The 26,942-nt window shown below is 39.6% G+C and overlaps 1 protein-coding gene, 1 non-coding gene and 1 pseudogene across 3 annotated transcripts in view; 1 reads left to right on the top strand and 2 right to left on the bottom strand.

Annotated features, from left to right (window-relative positions):
* Positions 1-483: 483 nt before the first annotated feature.
* Positions 484-671, bottom strand: LOC123836947 (U2 spliceosomal RNA). The gene has a single exon (XR_006789124.1). It is a non-coding gene; the product is annotated as a U2 spliceosomal RNA (small nuclear RNA).
* Positions 672-2,505: 1,834 nt separating this feature from the next.
* Positions 2,506-26,942, bottom strand: part of NDUFAF2 (NADH:ubiquinone oxidoreductase complex assembly factor 2) — a 148,815-nt gene continuing 124,378 nt past the window's right edge. For both annotated transcript variants that reach the window (XM_064596156.1, XM_045895315.3), the window contains exon 4: positions 2,506-2,917. In XM_064596156.1, coding sequence (XP_064452226.1) covers positions 2,666-2,917 — 252 coding nt within the window. In that variant the 3' untranslated portion in view covers positions 2,506-2,665. The remainder of the gene's footprint in view (positions 2,918-26,942) is intronic.
* On the top strand, positions 15,053-17,280 carry LOC123853746 (bublin coiled-coil protein-like; annotated as a pseudogene).

The following is a 26,942-nucleotide window of genomic DNA, read 5'->3' as shown; positions in this document are numbered from 1 at the left end:
AACATTAGTTTCAGGTGTACACTTTAGTGATTTAACACTTCTATACATCACCCCAGTGCTCATCACAAGTGCCCTACTTAATCCCCATCACTTATTTCACCCATCCTCCCACCCTCTGGTAACCCTCAGTTTGTTCTTTATAGTTAATAAAACAATGATATTAAAATGAAAACAAAAATTAAAATGAATGTAAATTCTGTCATACATTAAGATATTTACAGACTGTAAGGCAAACATTAAAAGATATGTATAGAATACATTTATTTATTTATTTTTTAAAGATTTTATTTATTTGACAGAGAGAGACACAGCCAGAGAGGGAACACAAGCAGGGGGAGTGGGAGAGGGAGAAGCAGGCTTCCTGCTGAGCAGGGAGCCCAATGTGGGGCTCGATCCCAGGACCCTGGGATCATGACCTGAGCCGAAGGCAGATGCTTAACGACTGAGCCACCCAGGCGCCCTATAGAATACATTTAATAAGCTAATAGGTATTTGGCAGTAGAAATATTCTAGCATGTTAGAACATTTGCAATTTTTCTTATAACCCAGGACTCAAGAACATCTTAATTTACAGTCATTTGTACCTCTGTACTGCCTGGTGACTAGTTCCTTTTTTAAACTGGTAAGAACAGATACTACACTTGATCTTAGCCAAAAGGCCAAGAAGCAATGATTAGTTCCTTTTTTGCCTGCATGGTAAAATGTAATACTATTGTACCTCTGAAACAAATAATGTAATATATGTTAAGAAAAAAAAAAAGAAGAAGAAGAAGAAGAAGGTAGCGGGAGGGGAAGAATGAGGCGGGGGAAATCGGAGGGGTGGACGAACCATGAGAGACGATGGACTCTGAAAAACAAACAGGGTTCTAGAGGGGAGGGGGGTGGGAGGATGGGTTAGCCTGGTGGTGGGTATTGAGGAGGGCAGGTTCTGCATGGAGCACTGGGTGTTGTGCACAAACAATGAATCATGGAACACTTCATCTAAAACTAATGATGTAATGTATGGGGATTAACATTAGAATAAAAAAAAAAAAGTAATACTATTTTGTAATGATAGAATGGTTAAACTCATATTAGCAGGTTGCTGGAATGGCAGTATTTTCACCAAGGGGCTTTTCTGTCATTCAATAAGTATGTAATGGTAATTACATTTGATTATTTGTTTTAATATTATATTTTATAAGGTTGTATTTTTCTGTAATTTATTAAGAAATTAAAATTTTTACCTTCTATTAAGTAAAAATGTTAACCTATGTGTTTTTAGGAATTCACTGTTAAAACAGGTAACCAAGGATTTCCTGTACAGCATTAAAATTTGAATCACTTATGCAGTAAATATTTATTGAGCACCTATTATAATGCCATACACTGTGAGAAGTCTATATTAGCAACAAAAACATAGTTGTGCACTTCAGAAAATTTATGACCCTTCAAAAATACTTTTGTATAATATGAGTGTTTTAACATCACCCGTCTGTGTTTTTCATCAATATACAAGTCCCTGGAATCCCCACTGTCAGTGCAGTCACAGAGAACTATTTTTCATTTTTTCAAAGTAATTTTTTTCGTTCTTTTCTTTTTTGAGGGGTGGAGTGGAGACAGGGAGAGAGAGAGGGAGAGAGAGAATCCCAAGCAGGCTCCACTCTCACAACCCTGAGATCATGACCTGAGCCACCCAGGCGCCCCTCTCAAAATAATTTTTAATCTTAGGAACTCCAATTATTGTACCATTTCTCTGTTTACTGTCCTTTCAGACTTTTGTGATGGATTGTCTATGTCTTTTGGTTCTAATTCCTCTCTTCAAACTCCAGGTCTTCATGGCTTTTTTTCACTTATCAACTACATTTTCTTGGCCTCCACATGTTTTATCCAAGTACATGTTTTTGATTAGTCCTTTAGAATCTTACAGACTGCCTCTCCAGAAACAGCAGTCTTCTCACTTTTTTCTTTTTTTATTGGGTACTTTAGGAGAGCTCACTAATTACCCTTACCTTCTATCATGATAAACATTGGGGTTCCTAAATGATCATAAGGATCCAAAATGTACTGAGAATTTACAACTACAGAATACTTCACAAAGGAGCAATCCTAAGAGGGAAAACCTAAGCAAATTCATAAACAGAATGACGACTAAAGCAAATGAAGGAGTTAAACCTAAAAGAAGTTAGGTTTTGGGGTGCCTGGCTGGCTCAGTTGGTACAGCATGCGACTCTTGATCTCGGGGTTGTAGGTTCAAGCCCCACGTTGGGTGTAGAGATTACTTAAAAATCTTTTTTTTTAAAGATTTTATTTATTTGAGAGAGTGAGCAAGAGAGAGAAGAGGCAGGGGGCGAGGCAGAAGGAGAGGGAGAAGCAGACTCCCCGCCTAGCAGGGAGTCCCACATGGGGCTTGATCCTGGGACTCTGAGGTCATGACTCGAGCCAAAGGCAGACTCTTAACCAACTGAGCCACCTAGATGCCCCTAGATTACTTAAAAATCTTAAAAAAAAAAAAAAAAAAAAAGGTTTCTATAGTTCATAACCTCACATTTCTTAATACATACTAAAAATAAATTCTTAAGCTTAATGGAACAGAGAACTACTTACTGTACAGTCAGAAAATAAAGTAATTTTTACTTCTTTTATTGTTAAAGTTACATCCAAATGAAATACTACCACAGTGTATTCATTGATTGGGGTTCTTGCCCCCTTGTGGCATCCAGGATCCTGGTTGAAAGGTTTTACCAGTGCTGGTGGGAGCCACGGTGGGTTCTTCCTTTCCAAAGTATGGAGCAGAGGCATGCCCTTTGATCTGAGTTTGAACTGGTGGAGCCAAGAGTTCTTCATTGCTCCCTTTGCTAAGGAGCTTTTCTTTTCCATAAAGATCTTGATTTTTTATTTTAATTTCTTCTCTATTTTTTTCATTCTTTAGTATTTCCTGCATGTATATATGAATGGAAGAAATTAAATTTCTAGTTAGAAGAAAACCCAAACTATAGGTTTTATGAAAGTAAAATAGCTAATAAATATATATACATGATACTTGCTTTGCATTTAAATAATATACAGATATGCATAGGACAAGTTTTACAATTTTTTAAATTAATATTTTATTATTTATTTGACAGAGGGAGAGAGCACAAGTAGGGGGAGTGGCAGAGGGAGAAGTAGGTTTCCCACTGAGCAGGGAACCAGAGGCGGGGCTTGATTCCAGGCCCCGGGGATCATGACCTGAGCCAACTGAGGCACCCAGGCACCCGTCAGATAGCTTTTTTAAACTTGTCTTGTGGGGCGCCTGAGGGGCTCAGTCAGTTAAGTGTCTGCCTTCTGCCTAGGTCATGATCTCTGTGTCCTGGGATTGAACCCCGCATTGGGCTCTCCTGCTGTGGGGAAACCTGCTTCTTCCCTCTCCCTCTGCCCCTCTTCCCTGCTTGTGCTCTTTCTCTCTTTCAAATAAATACAATCTTAAAAAAAACCCAGCTATCTGATAATATACCATTATTATTTGAATTAAACAATTCTGCCATCGTATACTGTAATAAGACATGAAGGACCACAAAATAAAAATATTTACAATTTACCCAAGAGGTAAAACAAACTACTTGACATCAAATATCACACAAGAGCATAAGTTACTCTATCAAAGATTTCCTAAGATTCACAGCTATTTTCTGGCTCAAAAGTAATCATCAGTGATTGTACTGGAGATGAAGTGAAGGGGAGATGGCCTCAGAAAGCTGCTCCTACCAGTCTAATTTTCTGTGGGAATTAAAGCATGGATGCTGCTACCACCCCCCATAGCACCAGAACCAAGTCCCATCTCTGTCCCTTTCTCTTCTGGAGTGGTGGGTGTGGCGGTAAGGAGGAGGACAGGGATGGAATCAGAGTTCAGCATGCCCTAGGCACCAGTGGCAGAGAGGCACTTTGCTGTTGGAAATGCTTCTTAAATCAGCACAAGCTATTTGTGCAATACAGTTCTGTCCCTCAAAATTGCTACTCTACCCATAAAGATCTATAGCCAAAATTTCATTGGATACAATGGAAACATCGAATTTAAGATTTAAGAAGCATCACTGTTGGGGCACCTGAGTGGCTTAGTCAGCTAAGTGTCTGCCTTCAGCTCAGGTCATCTTAGGGTCCTGGGATCAAGCCCCTCATAGGGCTCCCTGCTTGGCAAGGAGCCTGCTTCTCCCTCTCTGGCTCCCCCTGCTTGTGCGCTCTCGCTCTTTTCCCCACCCCCTCTCTGTCAAATAAATAAATATTTTTAAAAAGAAGCATCACTATTACACATACTACTAAAAAAAAGCACCAACTCCACACATCCTCATTTCAGAGATGTTAAAATTTGAAAAGATGTGCATCTTAAAAACAGATGAAATGTAGTTATTACATCTTTTATCTTTATTGATTCCTTCTTCCTTTTGTCTTAACAATTACTTTTGAATGGGGAGTATTTTTTAAATGTTCTTTTCACTTACCTGTATTTTTAAATTTTTCCTTAACATATCATTTATAATATGAAAAACATTGAATGTTAATGTAACTAGTATCTGACAACACTGACAAAAACAAGTTCTTCCAAGTTATGTGTTTTAATGTCAACATTTTAAAAAATGACACTTAGAAGCAACATCTGGGTATCTAAATGTATGATGGCACCTTTCTGTTTCTAAAGTGAATTTCAAGTAGTAATAGTCCTTTAAAAAGATAAACACTGATAATTAAAATCACATTTGAAATAATGGTTTCTACTTAAAGGAAAAAAGAGGTTTTTTGGGGGGTATAGTGTCATAGAATTAGTTTTAGGCACAAAGGGCCCATCTAATGAAACTTCTCCTTCAAAGCAAACATGCTTGGGAAAGAATATTTATAAATATTCATGTAATTTCTACAACACAGACCAATTCCCCATGAATAGTTTAATAACCACAGTAACTGAGTTTAGGGGCAGCTCTTAGGAGCGAGGGGGGGTGAGAGTAGTGAGGCTCTTATGCACCCTGTAGAACTGTCAGGTGAAGTGACCATGTATCATAAAGGAAATCTCTCTCAATATGATACTGGAAATAGTGGAATTTAGAAAAAATACTTCTTCATATCTCCATACTCTTCAATACCTTCTATGACCTGCTGTGTCTTCATGGAAGCTCTTGAGCAGAATGAAAGCTACGGGACAGGGTTGAACTTAAACCAGTAACCCACCACAGGTAGCAAAACGCTACTGAGAAGCTGGTCTGCAGCTTGTCTGGTTCTGGTGTAAGAGGATCAGTCACGTCACATCGCCTGAGGCTGCCCACACCTGCTTTATTTACCTCAGCTCTACTGCTGCAGTCTTACAGCTGGTGTAAGCCTGGAGCTTCTGCATCAACAATTGAGGGCAGAGAGCTGTTCCTTCTCTGGTTCTATCTTCACATAATTTCTCTTTACTCACCATCACTCTGCCAAATCAGTTTCTTTCTTACAATAGCCATTTAGGCAAATAAAAAACCCAATGTGAATATGTTAATTATTTTAACATATGAAGATAGATTAAAAATTTCAGCGTTGAGAAACATGGAGATTATAATTTTTCCTAGAAAAGAATTTCCTTTTTGTCTTTTTTTTTTTTTTTAAACTAATTGTTACCAGACCCCTCCTAATGGCCTCCAGGAAAATTAAACAGAACGGGAAAATTAAACAGAACATAAATCATGTATGAAAGGAAATCTAGTTTTGTAAATATTTGGAATAGATAAAATGAAAGTAGTTAGGTGGAAAAAATAGGAATCTGTGGACTTAAACAAATCATTTTGTAACAAAGCCTATTTTACAGTAGGATTTACCATAAAATAAGGATTTTTCCTTACATTTCCTTTGAACACCACCACCTTGAGTCTCAGTATGTTCATCAATAAAAATAGTATGTTTGTTTCAATGTGTAGAGGTAAACCAAGAGCAAGTGGGTCTTCATATAAATGTTTATATGCTTAAAACAAATACCCTTTTATATGCTGCTTTTTTCCCTGATAATATTCTTCAACATAAAAAAAAAAGATGGTTGTATGACTTGGCATCGTACCACAATTTACTTAATGAACACCCCTACTGTTATTTCCAATATTACACATTTTCATTTAAAAAAAAAATGGCAGGGGCGGCTGGGTGGCTCAGGCGTTAAGCGTCTGCCTTCGGCTCAGGTCATGGTCCCAGGGTCCTGGGATCGAGCCCCGCATCGGGCTCCCTGCTCCGCGGGAAGCCTGCTTCTCCCTCTCCCATTCTCCCTGCTTGTTTTCCCTCTCTCGCTGTCTCTCTCTCTCAAATAAATAAATAAAATCTTAAAAAAAAATTAAAAAATGACACTGTGATGACCATCTACATAGGTCTTTGACTCAAACAGACATAATTTCTATGCCAAACCATCTCTTACTAGCTGTGACACCTACAAGGTCACTTAAGTGTTTTTCAGTCTCAGTTTCTTTATCTGAAAATGGAACTAAAGTGACTGTATATGTATAAATATTTACACCTCAAATACTCATATGTATACTGTTCACATTGTCAGGTCTCCTGAAAGTTTGTGGTTAAGACCATGGGCTCTGAAGCAGGACTACCTGCATACAAATCCCAGTCTAGGCATGTCCTAGCTCCGTGACCCTGTCAGTGTTGCTGACCCTCTCTGTGTCTCAATTTCCTCACGTAAAATGGAGATAACAATGCTGTCTTCTTTCATGGGCTGTTGTAAGGACTGAGGAAGAACTGGTTGCCGAGCAGTGATAAGACAATAGAAGAGGGTACAGGGTGAATTTTTAAATAGTGGATTTTAGATAGTGGATAAACGGGTAGATTATTTATTCCATTTCATTAAAAAATAAACATACCAAATTTATATCCATCCCTCTTTTTTACTTCAGAGTAGAAATAAAAGTGTCTTCAATACTTACGCTGTATAAGTAATTAAAATTTTAACTCACTATTTTGTGACAAACATTGAATAACTATTTGTTGTGAAAACGTAAGTAGCAGGATCCCCATATCAATGGCTATTCTTATGAAGAATAGACAAAGTTCGTGATTTTGCTGAACTGAAAAATCTTCACTGTTTTAATGTGCCACAGCCCTCAACAAAGGCAGCAATCATTACCACTTGATTGAGGATAGAGGTGTTAGTAAAACATAATGTACTGGCTTGAGAACAAGATAGAGTAACTGGTTCCACATTAGTCTTTCTGCCATAAACCACTAGAAAGCTGGATAAAAAGTACTAAACTTTTCAGATATTAAACAATTGGTAGTTCAGTACTGTGATTCCTGAGAGAAGGGAAACAAATGAGATAAGCCCTGTATTACCTCAGCTTTCTGCCTGGAGACATATTAGGGGCTGCTGCATAGGGTGGGAGAACCCAAGCAGAAGTTGTGCTAAAGAGATAGAGACGTTGGTTACAGAGGCCAAGGAAGCCAGAATTTGTGGGGCAGGGTACCACAATACACAGAAAAAAAGTTCTAGAAATCTGCATAGGGGAGCACTTAAGTGTTCTGCTGATTATCAAGCTATATGAGGGTAGAGTGAGATGCTACAGGGCCAGGAATAACTACTAAGGAGCTGTAAACTGAGTAGCTGCTGGAATATGCATGAGAATAAAAGACATTCAAGTTCTAATAAGCCAGAGATGCCTCACTGAACACACAGGGTATTCAGTATAAAGGCTTCAGAAAGATCACTCTTTCGGAGTAAGGATAAACTGGCATGACAGCAGAGGTAACTCTAGACATGCACTGTCCAATAGAGTAGCCACTAGCCACACATTTTAAATTAATTAAAATAAATTAAAACTTCAGTTCCTCCACTGCACTAGACACATTTCAAGTGTTTAGTAGCTAAATGTGACTAGAAACTCCTATTGGATGCCACTGCTAGATCCACCCTAACAAAACTTAAAAATAAGCCTCCAAAAGTTTGGGCAGATTAACATGTAATTTCACGTCCTCTGAACAAAACTCAACATTTTTAAAAGCAGGACATCAAAACCCAGACTGTAAGCAATATACTATTTCAGTGTTCATCATCCAATCAAGAAGTGAAGAAGGAAAGTGTGATCCAAACCCAGTCAACAGAAACAGAACCAAACATGATAGAAATCATGAAAATATTTCATAATTATGTGATAAATATAAGGACTTTATCACAACTTCCATAAATATGTTCAAAGACATAAAAGGAAAAGGAACATAAAGAGAAAAATAGAAACTAAGAAGAACCAAATGGAACTTACAGAGGTGAAAAATACAATATATGAAGTGAAAAACATAATGGATTTGCCTAACAGCAAATTAGACACTGCAGAAGAAAAGAAAAATGAATCTGAAAACAAGGCAATGGAAACCATCCAAACTGATGTAAGAGAGAGGAGAAAAAAGCTTAAAAACTGTTCTAGAGCCTCAGCAAGCTGTGGGACAATATCAAGCAGTCTAACATGTAAGTGGAGTCACAGGAAACAGGAAGGGGAGGAAATAATGGATAAAAATATTCCAAAAAGACAAACATAAATCTACATATCTAAGAAACTTAAAAAAAAAAAAAAACAAAACAACTCCAAACAGGAGAAATATAAAAACCAAACACACAAAATCAAAGTGCTAAAAGCTAATGATAAAGAGAAAATCTTAAAACCAGGTACAGAAAAAAAGATTTATTTACAGAAGAGAAAAATAAATAGTATTGAGTTCTCACCAGAAAGAACGCAAGGTATAAAACAATGGATTGGGTTTAATGTGCTGAAAGATAAGAAAAACTGCTAACTTAGTACATAAAATATATTAAAATATATAAAATCCTATATGAAGTGAAAATGTCCCTCAAAAATGAAGGCATAATAACATTTTCAGACAAAGGCTGAATTTATCACAAACCCCTGCCATAAGAAACATTAAAGAAAGTACTTCAGGCTGAAGGAAAATGATGCAAGATGAAAACTTGAATCTACATAACAGAATGAACAGTGACAGAAATGACCAGAATGGAGGACCTCACTGCACAGAAAAATGCTAGATTTGTGGACACTCTGCTACTTGCTTGATGCCCTGGAACTTTATGTCACCCACTGGACATTCCTTGAGCACATGAGGAGTTTCATCATACTGTCCATGGAAAGTACCGCTTTGGATTTTGAGGCTTATTGTGATTGTGCCCCCACTAAAAGGTCTTCTTAAGGCTTGCAAAGGTATCCGTTATCTTTGCTGAGACGTACTGCCTGAAGGCAATGGGACTGTTGTGATTATATGCAGCCCTCAAATTAACAGCACTAGGCAGGAGGAAGACAATGCCTTACTCCCTCTCTACTCATACCCAACAAAGAGCCTCAGCCCACCAAGCGTTCCATGTCCTACGCCATTGTCCTGGCTTCCCTGGCCTGGGCTTTGAAGCAGTAATGTCAACAATGGCCCTTCTCCATCTGAGGCTGAGCCCAGTGGAGTTGACAATCAGAAAGTCACGCATGAGGTCAACCCCATTCTGAGAAAGTCACATCTAAGAGTCCCGGGAGTGAAGTATTGAAGGATATCATTTTTAACTAAGCTCAAGGAAGAAGAGAAAGAAATCATACTCAAAACAGAGAAAGCATGAGCTATAGCAAAATCTGTTATTTCAGAACTTTCCCTAAATATACTGTTAATGAATGACTATTCTGTGACAATCTTCATTTCAACAGGCAGCAGGGTATTCAGCTGGAGCAAATTACTTAGACTTGTTTATGGAGCCTTGATACTGGGAAAAGAGACAAATTCAGTTGTAAAAAGTACTATGTATTGGGGCGCCTGGGTGGCTCGGTTGGTTGAGCGACTGCCTTCGGCTCAGGTCACGATCCTGGAGTCCCGGGATCGAGTCCCGCATCGGGCTCCCTGCTCGGCGGGGAGCCTGCTTCTCCCTCTGACCCTCCCCCATCTCGTGCTCTCTCTCTCTGTCTCATTCTCTCTCTCAAATAAATAAATAAAATCTTAAAAAAAAAAAAAGTACTATGTATTAAATATTTGAATTTATGTATTTTTCCATGTCATATTATACATTACCATTGTTTGTGAAGGATTACATTGAAGACTTCTTTTAAAAAAGGAAAAGCTTTGGATGCCTTTAAAAAGCTCACCCCTATTTTTAGCACAGTCAAGTTAGTGGTTATTTACTGTGTACAATTCATTAATTCAACGATGTGAACTCAAGCCCCAAAAGGTATAGCTCAAGTCCTTTCCAGTGCCACTTCTTGCCTAAGCTCTGCTTAAGAGCCCTTTTGGTAGGTGTAGTACCGTACTCAGTGTTGCAAATTGCTAAGTGTGGTATTGAAAACAGACTGAAAGTTTTTTTAAAATTAATAAGATACAGAAAAAAGCTTGAAAATGGAATCTACTGACATGTTGACTTACAGCTCATTCATAGACCTTAGCCATGATATAATCCCACTTCAATCACATAGTCCCTTATGCAAATTCTAGTATACATGAATTTTTTGAGATGGTGTAGAAATCAGCTCTAATACACAGTTATACCTGGGGGAGGTGTTAGGTAACAGAATTGAATAGTAGAACTATAAAAAAAAAAAAAGAGGTAAAACAAATGGCAGGATAGGACTAGACATCTCTGTGATGATGCCTTGGGAGAGATTATGGAAACTGAGGCAACGAAAACTTGAACCTTGGAACTCCACTCTAGTATCTCAGAGAAGGAAGAGAGCTGACTGTAAGTGCTCTTTGATGAAGAAAGCTGCAAGAAAGTTTAGATTACTCAGCAAGTATGGGGAAAGAAGGGCTGAGAAATATCTAAGTAAGTCAAAAAGGTTACTCAAGATTTTTCAGGTATCCATCTCTGGGGCCACACTTGGACCAGAGGTGTGGGAATGAACAATTCTGAGTCTATGCTATTAAATGGAATTGAATATTTGGGTACAGATCTAAGCATACATACAAAAACATCTTAGGAATATTATCTGTTTTTACGTATATATCTAGTAAACAAGGAAAGGTAAATACAAATTACAAATTACTCATTATTACTAATTTAAGATACATAAAATGTCACTAGTATTCTTAAATTTCCTTGTATGTGCCATATGTATAAATAAAAGCAAATAATAGTTTCATGATATAATTCAAGATCCTAATCCCCTAACCCTATTTCAACTGAGAATACTTCTATCAAGGAGTGTTTCAGTAATACTCTCTATATACATATATATCATGCCGATCATGTGATATGTATGTTAAATATAAAATTCCATAATAACAGATTTCAAAATCATTTGATAATTTTCATACAGATGGATCAGAGCTAATGGTAAGTCCTTTATTAGGGAATTACAATGTTTATTTTAAAAGTGCTATAAATCCAGCTAAGAAAAAATGCAGGCACAACACTCATATGCATATCATAACCCAATGCTCCTTTGATGTTCTGGTTCCACGCTTCTCTGGAGTTTAGTATTTATAAATGGTCTCCATTTGGTTTCTTTTTTTTTTTTTTTAAACCAAACTCTTTTTTTTTAAGATTTTATTTGACAGAGAGAGACACAGTGAGAGAGGGAACACAAGCAGGGAGAGTGGGAGGGGGAGAAGCAGGCTTCCCGCAGAGCAGGGAGCCTGATGCGGGCCTCGATTCCAGGACCCTGGGATCATGACCTGAGCCGAAGGCAGATGCTTAACGACTGAGCCACCCAGGCACCCCTCCATTTGGTTTCAACTACTTTTGAATTCCAAGTATACCATATATAACTATGTTCAAACTTAAGTACAAAACACATCTCAAGATAAAATCTAAATACAGTTTAAAGTAAATTAAACAGTTCTTTATTGTTAGAAAGTTTATTAAATTCAAGAGCAAGCAAAGACTTAGGAGTCAGTCTTATGCATAATGATTAAATTGGCCATGTCACTAGATTTTTTTTTTCAAGTCTTCTGTGGGATTAGAACCATGGCCATTTCATAATGATCAAATTATATTACATACAGGAAAAAAAGAAACTGAAGTCTTTAAAAGTTTTAATTTGAAGTCATAAATTAGCAATATATTTGTGGCAAAAGTGTAATATAAATATAACTTTAATAACTACTGGATCTAGGTATATGCTTTTCAAAGTGCACGTAAGATAAAGATACAATGAAAGTTTTGGTCTTGGAAAGAGATGAACTTTCTAAAATATTTAATAAGTACAGCTCCCCAATTCATATGTTTTTTCACCTCTTGCCACACATGTGCTATATATATAATATAAATACATTTGACTTTGACAGCTCCATTACTTTCTTTCCATAATTTAAACTATACATATGTATTTTTTATTTTAATGAATATTAAAAATTTTAAAGTATAAGCACCCTGCCTTTTGTCAATTTAAGAAAAAACATTTTGAAGAATACGAAAGATTTAGTAAATACATTATAAGTGAAAATTTGGCAAAGTATGTTCCAGGTCCCCAAACCATACACATTTGGTTACTATACAGTGGTCTCATCCAGAAAGTAGCCTTCCAGAATATGCCACTTCCCCCCACCCCACAATCAACATAATTATAATGGGAATTTGGTGTACAACTATTTCAGAATGTTCCAAGCCGGATACTCTTTTTACGGTGTCATTTTTATAACATACCATGAAATAATTCAGGCCTAATAAATATGATAGCAATGCCCAAGCTTGAAAATATTGCCAAATTGTTGATTTAAACTACATTTTCTAGTTCTACAAGTTGAACTGCCAGGATGGAAAAAAAGTTATTAGATCACGTTTGTTCAATATATGAAAGAGAGAAAAAAAAGCAGGGAGGTATATAAGTCACCAAAAGGTACTCTGTATCAAACCCAAGGCAATGTCTGCTAGATTAGTAATCAAAAATGAACTGAATCTTGGCTGGATGGGATCAGAAACCAAAAGGGTAAATAAATGACACCGCTTAGGTTAGTATGACAGCACCAGGTTGCTAAGAAATCTATTAGAATGAGACAACAAGCAAGCAAGTTCTCCTGCAGCAGAAGCTGCTCTTGCTATGTGTTCTTGCCAATCACTAGTGTGCCTCTGCCAAATCAATGTCACATTTAATTTATTCACATTCAAATCTATTGCAAACAGACTTTGATCAATTACAATTATGAAAATGCAGACTGAGTTTTGTTGTTTTGACATGCTTTCTTGAACTTCTCTCCTGCATTTTAAAAAAACATTTCTAATTGCAAGTTGATCTCAATGATTTTTGTTATTTAAAGGGAACAATTGTTAAGATTTGTTTATATTCTTTGCTGGCTAGGAATTTCTGATGTTGAGTTTTCTGTCTTTGAACTTGAGCCAGATTAATTATTACATCTCAAAATGTTACTAAAAGGAACTAATCATAGGGCTCAAGTCATTAATAGTTTTGCGGGTGGTATTTCTTTTAATAAAATAAATGAACTTCCATCTATATGAAAAAAAGACCTTTGAACATAAAGATAAAATTACTTAACTGAAAAAGAATTACAGCAGTTAAACATTAATAAAAAAAATAATGAGACTCACTTAACTTTAGTCCTATTTAATTGCACTGCCCTGGTGGAAGACAAAGAAAGCCTTGCTCCCCTGTGTGAGAAGTGGGGAAGCCCATTATCCCTGGGAGAGAAGCAATGTCAGGTCCCCATGGCTTGTCAGGCCTGGGCTCCTAGAGTGGGGAAGAAAGGGCAGAGGCTGGAGCCCTGGAGGAAAAAGGAGGCTCCATCTGTGGAGGACTGCTAACACTTATTGAGCTGTTATATGCCAGCCGCTGTACGGAGGAAACAGTTCTTCTCTCCTAGGTTGAGGGAGGGAAGGAAAGGAGCTGGGAGGAAGAATCAAACAAGTCATAGCCATGGAGGGAGGTTACCTGCCCCAGGACCTAATGCACAGGTACTGTCCTTTGATGCAAGGGACAATAAACCTGTGGCCCTGCATGATATACTCCTTCATTCATGCATTTTTCATTCTTTCTTTCATTGAATAGATATATATGAGCACCTACAATTCAAGGGCCTGGGGATACAGAGAACAAAACCTGGCTTCTGCTTTTAAGGAGCTTCCTTGGGGGCCAAGAGGAAAACAAACAAAGGAGGTTGCCTGCTGCAACAGAGACTCATCTAGGAATCAACATAGGGAAGAGCTGGGTAAACACCAATGGTCAGTTTTGTGGCTAATGCTTATGAGTTCTTTCCTACTTTCCCATTTGCTCATTCATTGGTTCATTTAGATATTGAGAGCCCACTATGTGCCAAGGACACAGAGTGAGAACACACAATCTTTAGCCCACACTTAAGGAACTCACAATCTAAGGAAGCGAGATGGATTAAACAATTAATGAGATTACAGTATGATAAATTCTGTGATAATATTAAGCAAAGAATGTTTTGAGATTGCAGAAGAAAAGCTGGTGTTCCTATTATTATCCACAGAGGGGGCTGGAGGAGGTGAGAAATGACTTCCCAGAGGGGGTGAGGTCCGAGTCTCAACAACAGGAATGAACCAGAGAACTGAGAACAGAGGAGGCATGCTGGGAAGAGGTGAGTACGTGCTCACAGGTTCTGAGGAGTAAAGCAGCACAGCAAATTCAGAACACTAGAAGCAGTTCATATGGCATGCAGGGGTGAGAACATGCTGACTCTTAAAATGCGATGTTAGGACATTTAGCTTTTATCCTGAAAGCCATGGTAAAATATTTTGACTGTGAAGCAAGAGTAGGATTTCCAGATAAAAGAGGAGGAGAATGCACAGTTAATTTGAATTTCAAATAAACAACAAATAATCATTTTGTATACATAGTTCTTATATATTGCACGGTATATACTTACCCTTACAATTATTCATTGTTGGTTTGAAACTTAAAATTTAAGGTGCCCTGTCTCTTTTATTTGCAAAATCTGGCAAACATAGCAGGAGACCTACGTGTTTATACCACATTAAAAAAAAAAATGACTCTAGCAACTAAAAATTAAACCAGAGGGAGGCGAGACTGGAATAGAGAAATCAGATAGGATGCTACTGCAGAACTAGAACTGAGACGTCATTAAGGCAGGAACCAAGACAGGTAGTGAGAAGGAGGGGAAAAGACAGATTGTGAGGATGTTCAAAATGAGAAAGGTCTTGCTCACCAAGGATGTGGTGGTGAACCAGACCAGGACAATCCCCCAGTCTCTGATGATGACGGATGACAGGTAATGCCATTAACCATGGGAGGAAACAGGGGAGACGAGGAATTCTGTTTTAGACATACTGAATTTGAGACGTCTGTAAAACACCCAAATATCATGCATCAAACTGTTAGCTCCTTCTTCTCAGCCAAACCTCCAAATACCAAAGTGCTTCAGGACTCACTTTGAGGTTTGCCCCTTTTTCTATACTCTCTGCCTAAGTAATCGTTTCCAATCTTAGGAGTTTAAATACTGTCTACATATGCTGAAAAATCTCAAATTTATACTTTTAGGCCTGACTGCTTTTCAAGCTCCAGAATGATACACTATCCAACTATCTAACTGATGTCTTCACTTGGATGTCTAATGGACATTTTAAGTTAAATAAATCCAAGACCAATGAGGCTCGGAGGATTAGCTCAGAGTCACACAATAAACCTAGACTTGAGACAGAAGCATCTGCTTCCACCATGTTCTTTCCACTACTCATTACTGCCTTGCACAGTTCTCAGCAAGCCCCACACAGAGCTCCGCAAACCGCAGGCCTCAGTATAGTGCTGCCTGACTACAGTGTTGCCTTAATCTCTGGCAGCTTTGCTTTGCTTCACTTCAATTGGGACTCACCCTGTTGCCTTTCTTCTTCTTCACGTGCTAAGACACAGACAAGCTCCAAGGCGATACCACGCTGCGCACATGTATCTAGAGGGCATCCAGCTAATTGGTTGGCAGCCCTGAAAGTGAACTACCATACTCTCAAAGTAGCCTCGCTGACATACCAAACACACACCAGTGCACAGGATCTGGAGAAGACGACAGGTTACTGGGATGTCCTTGTGCTGGGAAGTAGCCCACTTTAGCCAGCAGCAGCCGAATCAGCCTCCCTTACACAGCTGTGCACATTTAGTAAATTATTCCTATACTCCCCTTGCCTCCTACCTCCATCTAGCACTAAATCTTACCAATCCTTCCTCCAAAGTGTATCTTGAGCTGTGCAGTTCTCTCCATCTCCCTTGGCAAAAGCATTTACTGTCTAGATCAGTCTCCTAATAGGTCTTCTTGGTCCTCTAGGATTCAGTGTCCAGAGCAACCACTGACCTTTCATGCCACTTCCCGCTAACAACACTTTAATGGGTCCTTAGAACAAAACCCGAACTTGCCCATGGCAGAGATGGATATGGAGATACTCTGATCGGTTCCCACTTCAAGACAGGACTTGCTTCCCAGCTAGAGAGAGTGTGCTGAGCCGACAGGCTCCAGTGAGTGGCATATTATGGCTTATTAACAGACATTTGGGTTGTTTCTAGCCTTTCCATATGCCATATTTACTACTGCTATTATAAATAGTCCTGTGAATTATGATAAATTACTTATTTCATCAGATAATTTGGAGTAGATTTCTAGAAGTTAGATTGCTAAGACAGAGGGTAAATGCATAAATATTTTGCCATCTGTAAGGGAAGGGTTTTTGACTGCCCTTTCTACCTCCCTTCTCTCCTCTTTCCCTCCACCACATTCATTGCCTAGAACGATGCCTAGGATGTAATAGATGCTCAATATCTATCTGTGGAATGAATAAATTTGGCTCTGTATATGCACTTTATTGACTAATGAGTAAACTAACTCTGCAATTTGTAATTGTCTTATAAAGTCAAATCTAAACTTAAATAGCTAGTAATCAAGGATAAATCATATTCCATCATTAATAAATAAAATAAATTTTGATTTGAACTGGCTTAAAGTTCTCTCCATAATGTTGAAAAAGCCTTAATAACTTCAAAAGTGAGAGAAGACAGGTACACGTTTATTTATACTCTTGGAAGCTTGTGCTGGTTTTTTAAAACCAGTGTGAGGGCATCAGCTCTCGGTGCGACTGTTGTTGCACTGGAATGCAGTGTGGCCCCTGAGGTGCCCTGAGCCAGCACCGTCGGGTCCCAAGGACCTGGGCATGACAGTGGAGGTGGGTGCACAAGGCGAGGATGAGGCTTCGAGGAGGAAGAATATGCTGCCATTAACTCCATGTTGGGCCAGACCAACTCCTGGCTGGACCACCTGGAGAAGAACGACCACCTCCATGCCCACCTCCAGGAGCTGCTTGAGGCCAACCGGCAGATACCCCTTGAGTTCCAGTTTGAGGAGGCCCTTAGGGATGCCAGTCCCTAGGCTCTTGGAGCCCCCAACTAGCTCCAACCCTGCCTCCCTGGGCGAGGCTCTGACCTGAGCACTCACCACCTGGCTTAGATATCTTTTCAAGGGCTGGACTATGGATCCCCCTGGTGCATCTGCCTGCCTGGGCCACCCTTTTGGTACTCTCTCCTTGGCGTGCCCAGGCCAGTCCCCACCACTCTGCATCCCCTCCTGTAGTCAGATGTGGGGCCTGCAAACCACCCACCCTGCCTACCTGCCCGATTCCAGGGCACTCGCCACTTTGCCCAGGCCTTGAGCAGCCACATTAAACAGGCCAAAAATGAACGAATGAATGAATAAAACCAATGTGGCAAAGATGACTCAGTTTGTCCTTTTTTTTTTTTTTAGATGTATTTATTTATTTGAGAGACAGAGAGAGACAGAGAGCGCAAGCATGGTGGGGAGAAGGGCAAAGGGAGAGGGAGAGAAAGTCCTAAGTAGACTCGGCACTGAGCGCAGAGCCTGGCAGGGGGCTCAATCTCACGACTCTGAGATCATGACCTGAGCAGAAACCAAGAGTCGGATGCTTAACCCAACTGTACCATCCAAGCACTCCTCAGTTTGTCCTTTTGAAAATTAAGAAAAAATTATTTTTTCTTTGTGTACCTTTCACTTGTCAACCAGTAAGTATTTGACTTAAAATATATCACTACCCAAATACAAAATTCCTAACTTTGGAAGGCATCAAGGTAAGAAAGTTTAATAATTGATCAGTTATTTTGGACCTAAAACATTTTTTTACCCCCAAAGAAATAGTGTTACAGTGATATTTATATTCCCGGCCTAGGATACAATTTAACCACAGTGTAACATACATGCAATAAAAATACACAGTAGAGTCATGATACATCATCTATAGCATCTATGACTGACTAAAACTTGAAAACAGGCTGTGGGGCATTTCAGAGGGGCTGCTGGTGCTGCCTCCCTAAAGAGACAGAGATACTATGGGAAGGTAGATGGGTGACCTTCAGTCACTTCAAATGGAACCCAGGACTCCACTCCTCCCAACTCCAAAGACAGTCCAAGCACTTCCCTTCCCATTAAGAGATGGGAGAAGGTAGAAGAAATAGGAACACAGGCTTGGGAAATGATGGCTAGTGGTAAGGGGCAGAAGAAGGTGAGCATGTGGCCAACTAGAATTGCAGCAGTCACATAAAGCACCACCATGGGGCACCTGGGTGGCTCAGTCAGTTAAGCGTCTGCCTTCGGTTCAGGTCATGATCCTGGAGTCCCAGGATCAAGCCCCATATCTGGCTCCCTGCTCAGTGGGGAGTCTGCTTCTCCCTCACCCACTGCCACTCCCCCTCCTCCTTCTCTGTCTCTCTCTCACTCTCTCAAATAAATGAATAATTAATTAAAATAAAAAAGCACCACCACTACACCAGCAGTAACAGTAACAATCACTTTATATAATTGGAGTAACACCAACAGACAGGACTGCCTACAGCAATTATACTGAGAGGAGAGTGGAATTCCCAGAAGAGTAGTAGCTGATGAAACTAACCAAATGACATTGAGGGAAGGAAGGACAATAAAAGGGAGGAATAGTAACATCTTTTCTCCTAAGAGGAAATGAAAAGGCTAGAATATTGATTAGGGTTGTAGAGTGAGTTCTAAAGGTCAGGCAATCAGGTGAGCAAGCAAATGTAAGCTCAAGTGGGCATCTGTGGTTGCCTAGGAGCCAGGCTTCCTTTAGGTTTGGTGCCAGGAGAAAGAGAGCCTCAGGGATATCCCAGCAGTGATGGGGACAGGAAGATGAAGAAACAAGGTGGGTGAGAATCCTCATGGGAACTGGTGGACAGCAGCAAAAAGATCACTAAGAAATAAGAATAAAGACAAAAGGAAATCAAGAGCAGAGAAGAAACTGGCCTTCTTAGGGCTCTCAGAAAGAGACACAGGCTTGAGTCATCTCTTTCACTTTTTCACATAGTAAGTCATGCAATACTATTGAGAACCTACTCTGAGCCAAGCACTGTAGTAGATAAGGCAGGGAACAAAACTTCGTCCCTGCTCTCATGAGGCCTGAAAAAGGCAAGGGAAGCAAGGGCAAAAATGAACTATTGGGACTTCATCAAGATAAAAAGCTTTTGCAAAGCAAAGGAAACAGTCAACAAAACCAAAAGACAACCGACAGAATGGGAGAAGATATTTGCAAATGACATATCAGATAAAGGGCTAGTATCCAAAATCTATAAAGAACTCATCAAACTCAACACCCAAAGAACAAAGAATCCAATCAAGAAATGGGCAGAAGACATGAACAGACATTTTTCCAAAGAAGACATCCAAATGGCCAACAGACACATGAAAAAGTGCTCAATATCGCTCGGCATCAGGGAAATCCAAATCAAAACCTCAATGAGATACCACCTCACACCAGTCAGAATGGCTAAAATTAACAAGTCAGGAAACGACAGATGTTGGCGGGGATGTGGAGAAAGGGGAACCCTCCTACACTGTTGGTGGGAAGGCAAGCTGGTGCAGCCACTCTGGAAAACTGTATGGAGGTTCCTCAAAAAGTTGAAAATAGAGCTACCATATGATCCAGCAATTGCACTACTGGGTATTTACCCCAAAGATACGAAAGTAGGGATCCGAAGGGGTACGTGCACCCCGATGTTTATAGCAGCAATGTCCACAATAGCCAAACTGTGGAAAGAGCCAAGATGTCCATCGACAGATGAATGGATAAAGAAGAGGTGGTATATATATACAAATGGAATATTATGCAGCCATCAAAAGGAATGAGATCTTGCCATTTGCAACGACGTGGATGGAACTGGAAGGTATTATGTTGAGTGAAATAAGTCAAACAGAGAAAGACATGTATCATATGATCTCACTGATATGAGGAACTCTTAATTGCAGGAAACAAACTGAGGGTTGCTGGAGTGGGGGGTGGGGTGGGAGAGATGGGGTGACTGGGTGATAGACACTGGGAAGGGTGTGTGCTCTGGTAAGCGCTGTGAATTGTGCAAGACTGTTGAATCTCAGATCTGTACCTCTGAAACAATGCAATATATGTTAAGAAAAAAAAAGAAGAAGAAGGTAGTGGGAGGGGAAGAATGAAGCGGGGGAAATCGGAGGGGTAGACGAACCATGAGAGATGATGGACTCTGAAAAACAAACAGGGTTCTAGAGGGGAGGGAGGTGGGAGGATGGGTTAGCCTGGTGGTGGGTATTGAAGAGGGCACAATCTGCATGGAGCACTGGGTGTTATGCACAAACAATGAATCATGGAACACTTCATCTAAAACTAATGATGTAATGTATGGGGATTAACATAAGAATAAAAAAAGAAAAAATAACGTCACTACTGAATGTAAGCAAACAGATGACTGCTTGCTATTGCTATATCTTTCTCATTTAATCAGCCTGCCCTTTTGGGTTTACTAAGAAATAGGAGATGTTTTAGGTGAATCCATGCAATGTACTAATCTTCAATGAATATATCACTGGACTTATGACATGCAAATATTTTTTCAATACACAAATGAATTTTGTTAACAGATATCACTCTAGTGTGATAATATGCTATGGCTTTATAATTATTGCATTTAAATTTTTATGTAATATAAATTTCTTGGTAAAAATATCCATCTGGTGATGAAAATTTGGAATTCATCCAATAGAAAATCTTATTCGTGAGGTTATTTTCAACAAACACATATGAAATTAAATATTTTTATGATAAACTATCTTGTAATTTGGTGACCATAGATAATGCAATTAGTCTAACTTTCTGTGGGGGGGCGACAATTATTGAACTTTATGCTTATCAGTCCTCACTAAAATAAAACCCTGTCCCTGTCTAAAGAAGAGAGATTATCAAAACAGATAATTCTAGAAAAGCTAGAAATAGTTTAAAAGAAGAAAGGACAAAAAACTTTATTTTCGGGGCGCCTGGGTGGCTCAGTTGGTTAAGCGACTGCCTTCGGCTCAGGTCATGATCCTGGAGTCCCGGGATCGAGCCCCGCATCGGGCTCCCTGCTCGGCGGGGAGTCTGCTTCTCCCTCTCCCACTCCCCATTTGTGTTCCCTCTCTCGCTGTGTCTTTCTCTGTCAAATAAATAAATAAAATCTTTAAAAAAAAAAAAAAAAAAAAAAAAAAAAACTTTATTTTCCTCTTTAACATTTCACCTTATATCTATTCAGAAACATTCAGAAAACATTTAACTTTATTACTATGTACCAAGAACTTCATACATTAAAGATGAAAAGTAATCAATTATTTAACCTAATGTTTTTCATAATTTAAATACAAATAAAAGAAAAAACATGACTTTTTAATAAAAAAAGAAATTTATTTCAAATTATAATAGCCACATGTAGCTAAAAGGCTACTGTATTAGACTAGAGACAGTCTACATTTGACAGGTCTAGACAGTCTAAATCAAAGATACGAATATTACTAACTATTTAGAGAAAGTTTAGGATGAAAGATTTATAAATTATAACAATAAAAATAAAAATTGAGAACCATCATAGAGAGTAATATGTCCAGAACAGAAATTCTTTGATAATTTGACCTTTGAATAAAAATCTTCAGAAACTGGAGATTCATTCAAAGATGTAGATACAGAAAAATAAGTATATAAAGTATAATGAAAGAAAGAGTGAAAGTTAATTTATATAAACAGTCTTGCTAGGTAAACACAGGAAAAATGTTAATTACCTGATAAACAGAACATGGCAGCACTTTATAAATATTTATTGAACTGGAATGACTTTTGTGGTGGTAACAAAGAGTAGTTGTTACTTTAAGGCTACAAAAAAAACAGCCTTAAGATTTTAGTTAATAACACACGAAAGACAGATATTAAATTAAGGAAGTCAAGGCACAATCCCAAGGCCAAAGGTGGGTATTAAGGTGGGCTCTTCCTCATTGTGTACCTTTGGCACCAACTGTCAGATCACTAGAAACCACTGAGCTGGCATTTTTAATTTCCTTTTTGAAAGTTAAATATTTTCTGATTATAGAGAAATATTTCCTTTATGTAGCAAATGCATAAAATACATAAAAGCATAAAGAAGAAAATCAATTCACCACCCAAATAATTTGTATTTACATTTCCTTCAAGTCTTTTTTTTTTCCACACACAGACTTCCTTACTTTAAAAAATAACAGAGTCAGGAAGATATGGTATATTTTATAATTTTCTTTTTCATTTCTATTTTAAAGATTTTATTTATTTGACAGAAAGAGAGAGCACAAGCAGGGGAAGGGGCAGGCAGAGGGAGAAGCAGGGAGCCCGATGTGGGGCTTGATGTGGAGCTAGATGGGAACTAGATGTGGGGCTCGATCCCAGGACTCTGGGATCATGATTTGAGCCCAAGGAAGAGGCTTAAACAACTGAGGCACCCAGGTGCCTCTATAATTATCTTTTTTATTTTTATTTTTTAAAGATTTTATTTATTCATTTGAGAGACAATGAGATAGAGAGAGAGCATGAGAGGGGGGAAGGTCAGAGGGAGAAGCAGACTCCCTGCCGAGCAGGGAGCCCGATGTGGGACTCGATCCAGGGACTCCAGGATCATGACCTGAGCTGAAGGCAGTCGCCCAACCAACTGAGCCACCCAGGCGCCCTAATTTTCTTTTTTAAATTAATTCTCATATAATGTGTTTATAAAGGCAAAGCATATGGACATGACATTAAGTGAGAAACAGGCTGACTAATTAGATTCACATTTACACCTTCATTGCTAATTGTGATAACCTGTTTGAAGTAAGGTCTCCAAGGGTTAATTAGCCAGCAGCATTTATCAGTATAAGATAATGTACTTAAATTTTAAAATATGTGCAAATTTGAAAGTCTTTCATTTCCCAGTAAGAATCTGAACTCCAGAAAAATTTTTCTTATATTGGTAGTTGTATTAAAGATATAGATTTTTTTTTTAAAGATTTTATTTATTTGACAGAGAGAGACACAGTGAGAGAGAGAACACAAACGGGGAGGGGGAGAGGGAGAAGCCAGCTTCCCACGGAGCAGGGAGCCCGATGCAGGGCTCCATTCCAGGACCCTGGGATCATGACCTGAGCCGAAGGCGGACACTTAATGACTGAGCCACCCAGGTGCCCCAATGATATAGAATCATACTTAAATTGAGATGTCTTGGAAAACAGAGGTTCGGGGGGGAAGATGGCACAGGAGTAGGGGACCCTATTTCAACTGGTCCCCAGAATTGAGCTGGATATCTACCAGACCACTCTGAGCACCCATGAAACCAGCCTGAGATGTAAGAAAATCTGGATCTCTACAAACAGAATATCGCAGGTGGTTGGTTTGGAGGTACGAAGCGGGGAGCCCTGATTCCATGGGCAGATATTGGAGGATAAACAGCAGCGGGAGGGCACCTGGCCATGGGGATCCTACACCGCTGGGGAGTGACAGCCTCACGTGCTGCAGATGGGAACAGACTCGCAGACCGGTAGCAGTGGGGAAAGGACTTTAGGGCAGCCCCCGGGGCAGAAACCCTGCATGGTGGGGTTGCGCCTGCGAATTGCAGCCCCTGGGACAGAAACCCAGAGCGGTGGGGTCGTGCGTGGGCGAACTGGGAGCGGCTGGCGGTATTAGAAGCACAAAGGGCAGCGACGTGCCCAACCTGGAGGCAGGACTGGGGGCGCTGTGGAGGGGTGCACACCCCAGGCTGCTGCAGTTTATAGGGAGCAGGGACAGAAACGGAGAGAGTGTGGCCTGGAGAGCTCACTGAAGAACAGACTGTGATTTCTGCTCTGAGGCAAAGGGTTGGAAATGGTCTCTTCTGCTCTGACTCGCGGAAGAGATGCGGAAAGCCGCCAGGAAAAGCCACCAAAAAACAAAAGCCCCCAAAACTGATTCCTGCTGAGCCATCCCCCGCCACAGGGGGGCAGGGCAACTCCGCCCAAACAGGGTTGCCTGAGTAACAGTGTGGCAGGCCCCTCCCCCAGAAGACAGGCTGGGAAAACAAGAGGCCAGTAACCCTAAGGTCCCAAGAAAACAGGTGCATCTTGCTTGGGTTCTGGTCAATAATTTGGACTTTATACATTCCCTCAACCACCCATCAACAGAATGACTAGAAGGGGGAACCCCCAAAATAGGAAAGACTCAGAGATTATGACTTATGCTGCAGATTTACATATGGATGCAGGTATAACCAAGATGTCAGAGATGGAATTCAGGCTAGCAATTGTGAAGACAATAGCTAGAATGGAGAAATCCATTAATGGCAACATAGAGTCTCTGAGGGCAGAAATGAAAGCTGAACTGGCAGAACTTAAAAATGCTATCAATGAGATCCAGTCTAATCTAGATAATCTAACAGCTAGGGTAAGTGAGGCAGAAGAACAAATTAGTGACCTGGAAGACAATTTAATAGATAAAAAGGGAAAAGAGGAGGCCAGGGAAAAACAACTCAGAATCCATGAAAATAGAATCAGAGAAATAAGTGACACCATGCAGCATTCCAATGTCAGAATAATTGGAATCCCGGAGGGAGTGGAGAGAGAGAGAGGACTAGAAGATGTATTTGAGCAAATCGTAGCTGAGAACTTCCCTAATCTGGGGAATGAAACAAACATTTGAGTCCTAGAGGCAGAGAGGACCCCTCCCAAGATCAAGGAAAACAGGCCAACACCCCGGCACGTAATAGTAAAACTTGCAAATCTTAGAACCAAGGAAATCATCTTAAGGGCAGTTAGGGGGAAGAGATTCCTTACGTACAGAGGGAGGAACATCAGAATAACGTCAGACCTATCCACAGAGACGTGGCAAGCCAGAAAGGCCTGGCAAGACATATTCAGGGTACTAAATGAGAAGAACATGCAGCCAAGAATACTTTATCCAGCAAGGCTTTCATTTAGAATGGATGGAGAGATGCAGAGCTTCCACGACTGGCAGAAACTGAAAGAATATGTGACCACTAAGCCGGCGCTGCAAGAAATATTAAGGGGGGTTCTATAAAAGGAGAAAGCCCCCAAGAGTGATATACAACAGAAATTTACAGGGACAATCTAGAAAAACAACATCTTCACAGGCAACATGATGACAATTAATTCACATCTTTCAATAATCACTCTCAATGTGAATGGCCCAAATGCTCCCATAAAACGGCACAGGGTTGCAGATTGGATAAAAAGACAGGACCAATCCATATGCTGTCTATAAGAGACTCATTTTGAACCTAAAGATACATCCAGACTGAAAGTGAAGGGATGGAGATCCATCTTCCATGCCAGCGGACCTCAAAAGAAAGCTGGGGTAGCAATTCTTATATCAGGCAAATTAGATTTTAAACTAAAGTCTGTAATAAGAGACACAGAAGGACACTATATCATTCTTAAAGGGTCTATCCAACAAGAAGATCTAACAATTGTAAACATCTATGCCCCCAACATGGGAGCAGCCATCTACATAAGCCAACTGTTAACCAAAATAAAGAGTCATATTGATAACAATAAGTTAATTGTAGGAGACCTCAATACTCCACTCTCAGCAATGGACAGATCATCTAAGCAGAAAATCAACAAGGAAACAAGAGCTTTGAATGATACATTGGACCAGATGGACCTCATAGATATTTACAGAACATTCCACCCTAAAACAACAGATTACTCATTCTTCTCAAGCGCACATGGAACTTTCTCCAGAATAGACCATATACTGGGTCACAAGTCAGGTCTCAACCGATACCAAAAGACTGAGATTATTCCCTGCATATTCTCAGACCACAATGCTCTAAAACTGGAACTCAATCACAAGAAAAAATTTGGCAGAAATTCAAACACTTGGAAGCTAAAGACCACTCTGCTCAAGAATGTCTGGGTCAACCAGGAAATCAAAGAAGAACTTAAACAATTCATGGAAATCAATGAGAATGAAAACACATCGGTCCAAAACCTATGGGATACTGCAAAGGCGGTCCTAAGGGGGAAATACATAGCCATCCAAGCCTCACTCAAAAAAAGAGAAAAATCCCGAATTCACCAACTAACTCTACACCTTAAAGAACTAGAGAAATAGCAACAAACGATGCCTAAGCCACGCATTAGAAGGGAAGTAATTAAAATTAGAGCAGAAATCAATGAATTAGAAACCAGAAACACAGTAGATCAGATCAACGAAACTAGAAGTTGGTTCTTTGAAAGAATTAATAAGATCAATAAGCCACTGGCCAGGCTTATCCAAAAGAAAAGAGAAAGGACCCAAATTAATTAAAATTATGAATGAAAGGGGAGAGATCACGACTAACACCAAGGGAATAGAAACAATTATTAGAAATTATTATCAACAACTATATGCCAATAAACTGAGCAACCTGGATGAAATGGAGGCCTTCCTGGAAACCTATAAGCTGCCAAGACTGAAACAGGAAGAAATTGACAACCTGAATGGGCCAATAACCAGTAAGGAGATTGAAGCAGTGATCAAAAACCTCCCAAAACACAAGAGTCCAGGGCCTGATGGATTCCCTGGGGAATTCTACCAAACATTCAAAGAAGAAATAATACCTATTCTACTGAAGCTGTTTCAAAAAATAGAAACAGAAGGAAAACTTCCAAACTCATTCTATGAGGCCAGCATTACCTTAATCCCCAAATCAGGCAAAGACCCCATCAAAAAGGGGAATTTCAGACCAATATCCCTGATGAATATGGAT

Source organism: Mirounga angustirostris, unplaced genomic scaffold (assembly GCF_029215605.1).
Source record: "Mirounga angustirostris isolate CCGP_5_RB_7025 unplaced genomic scaffold, mMirAng1.0.hap1 SCAF_7, whole genome shotgun sequence".
NCBI lineage: Eukaryota > Metazoa > Chordata > Mammalia > Carnivora > Phocidae > Mirounga > Mirounga angustirostris.
This window is presented reverse-complemented; position numbering and strand designations above follow the sequence as displayed.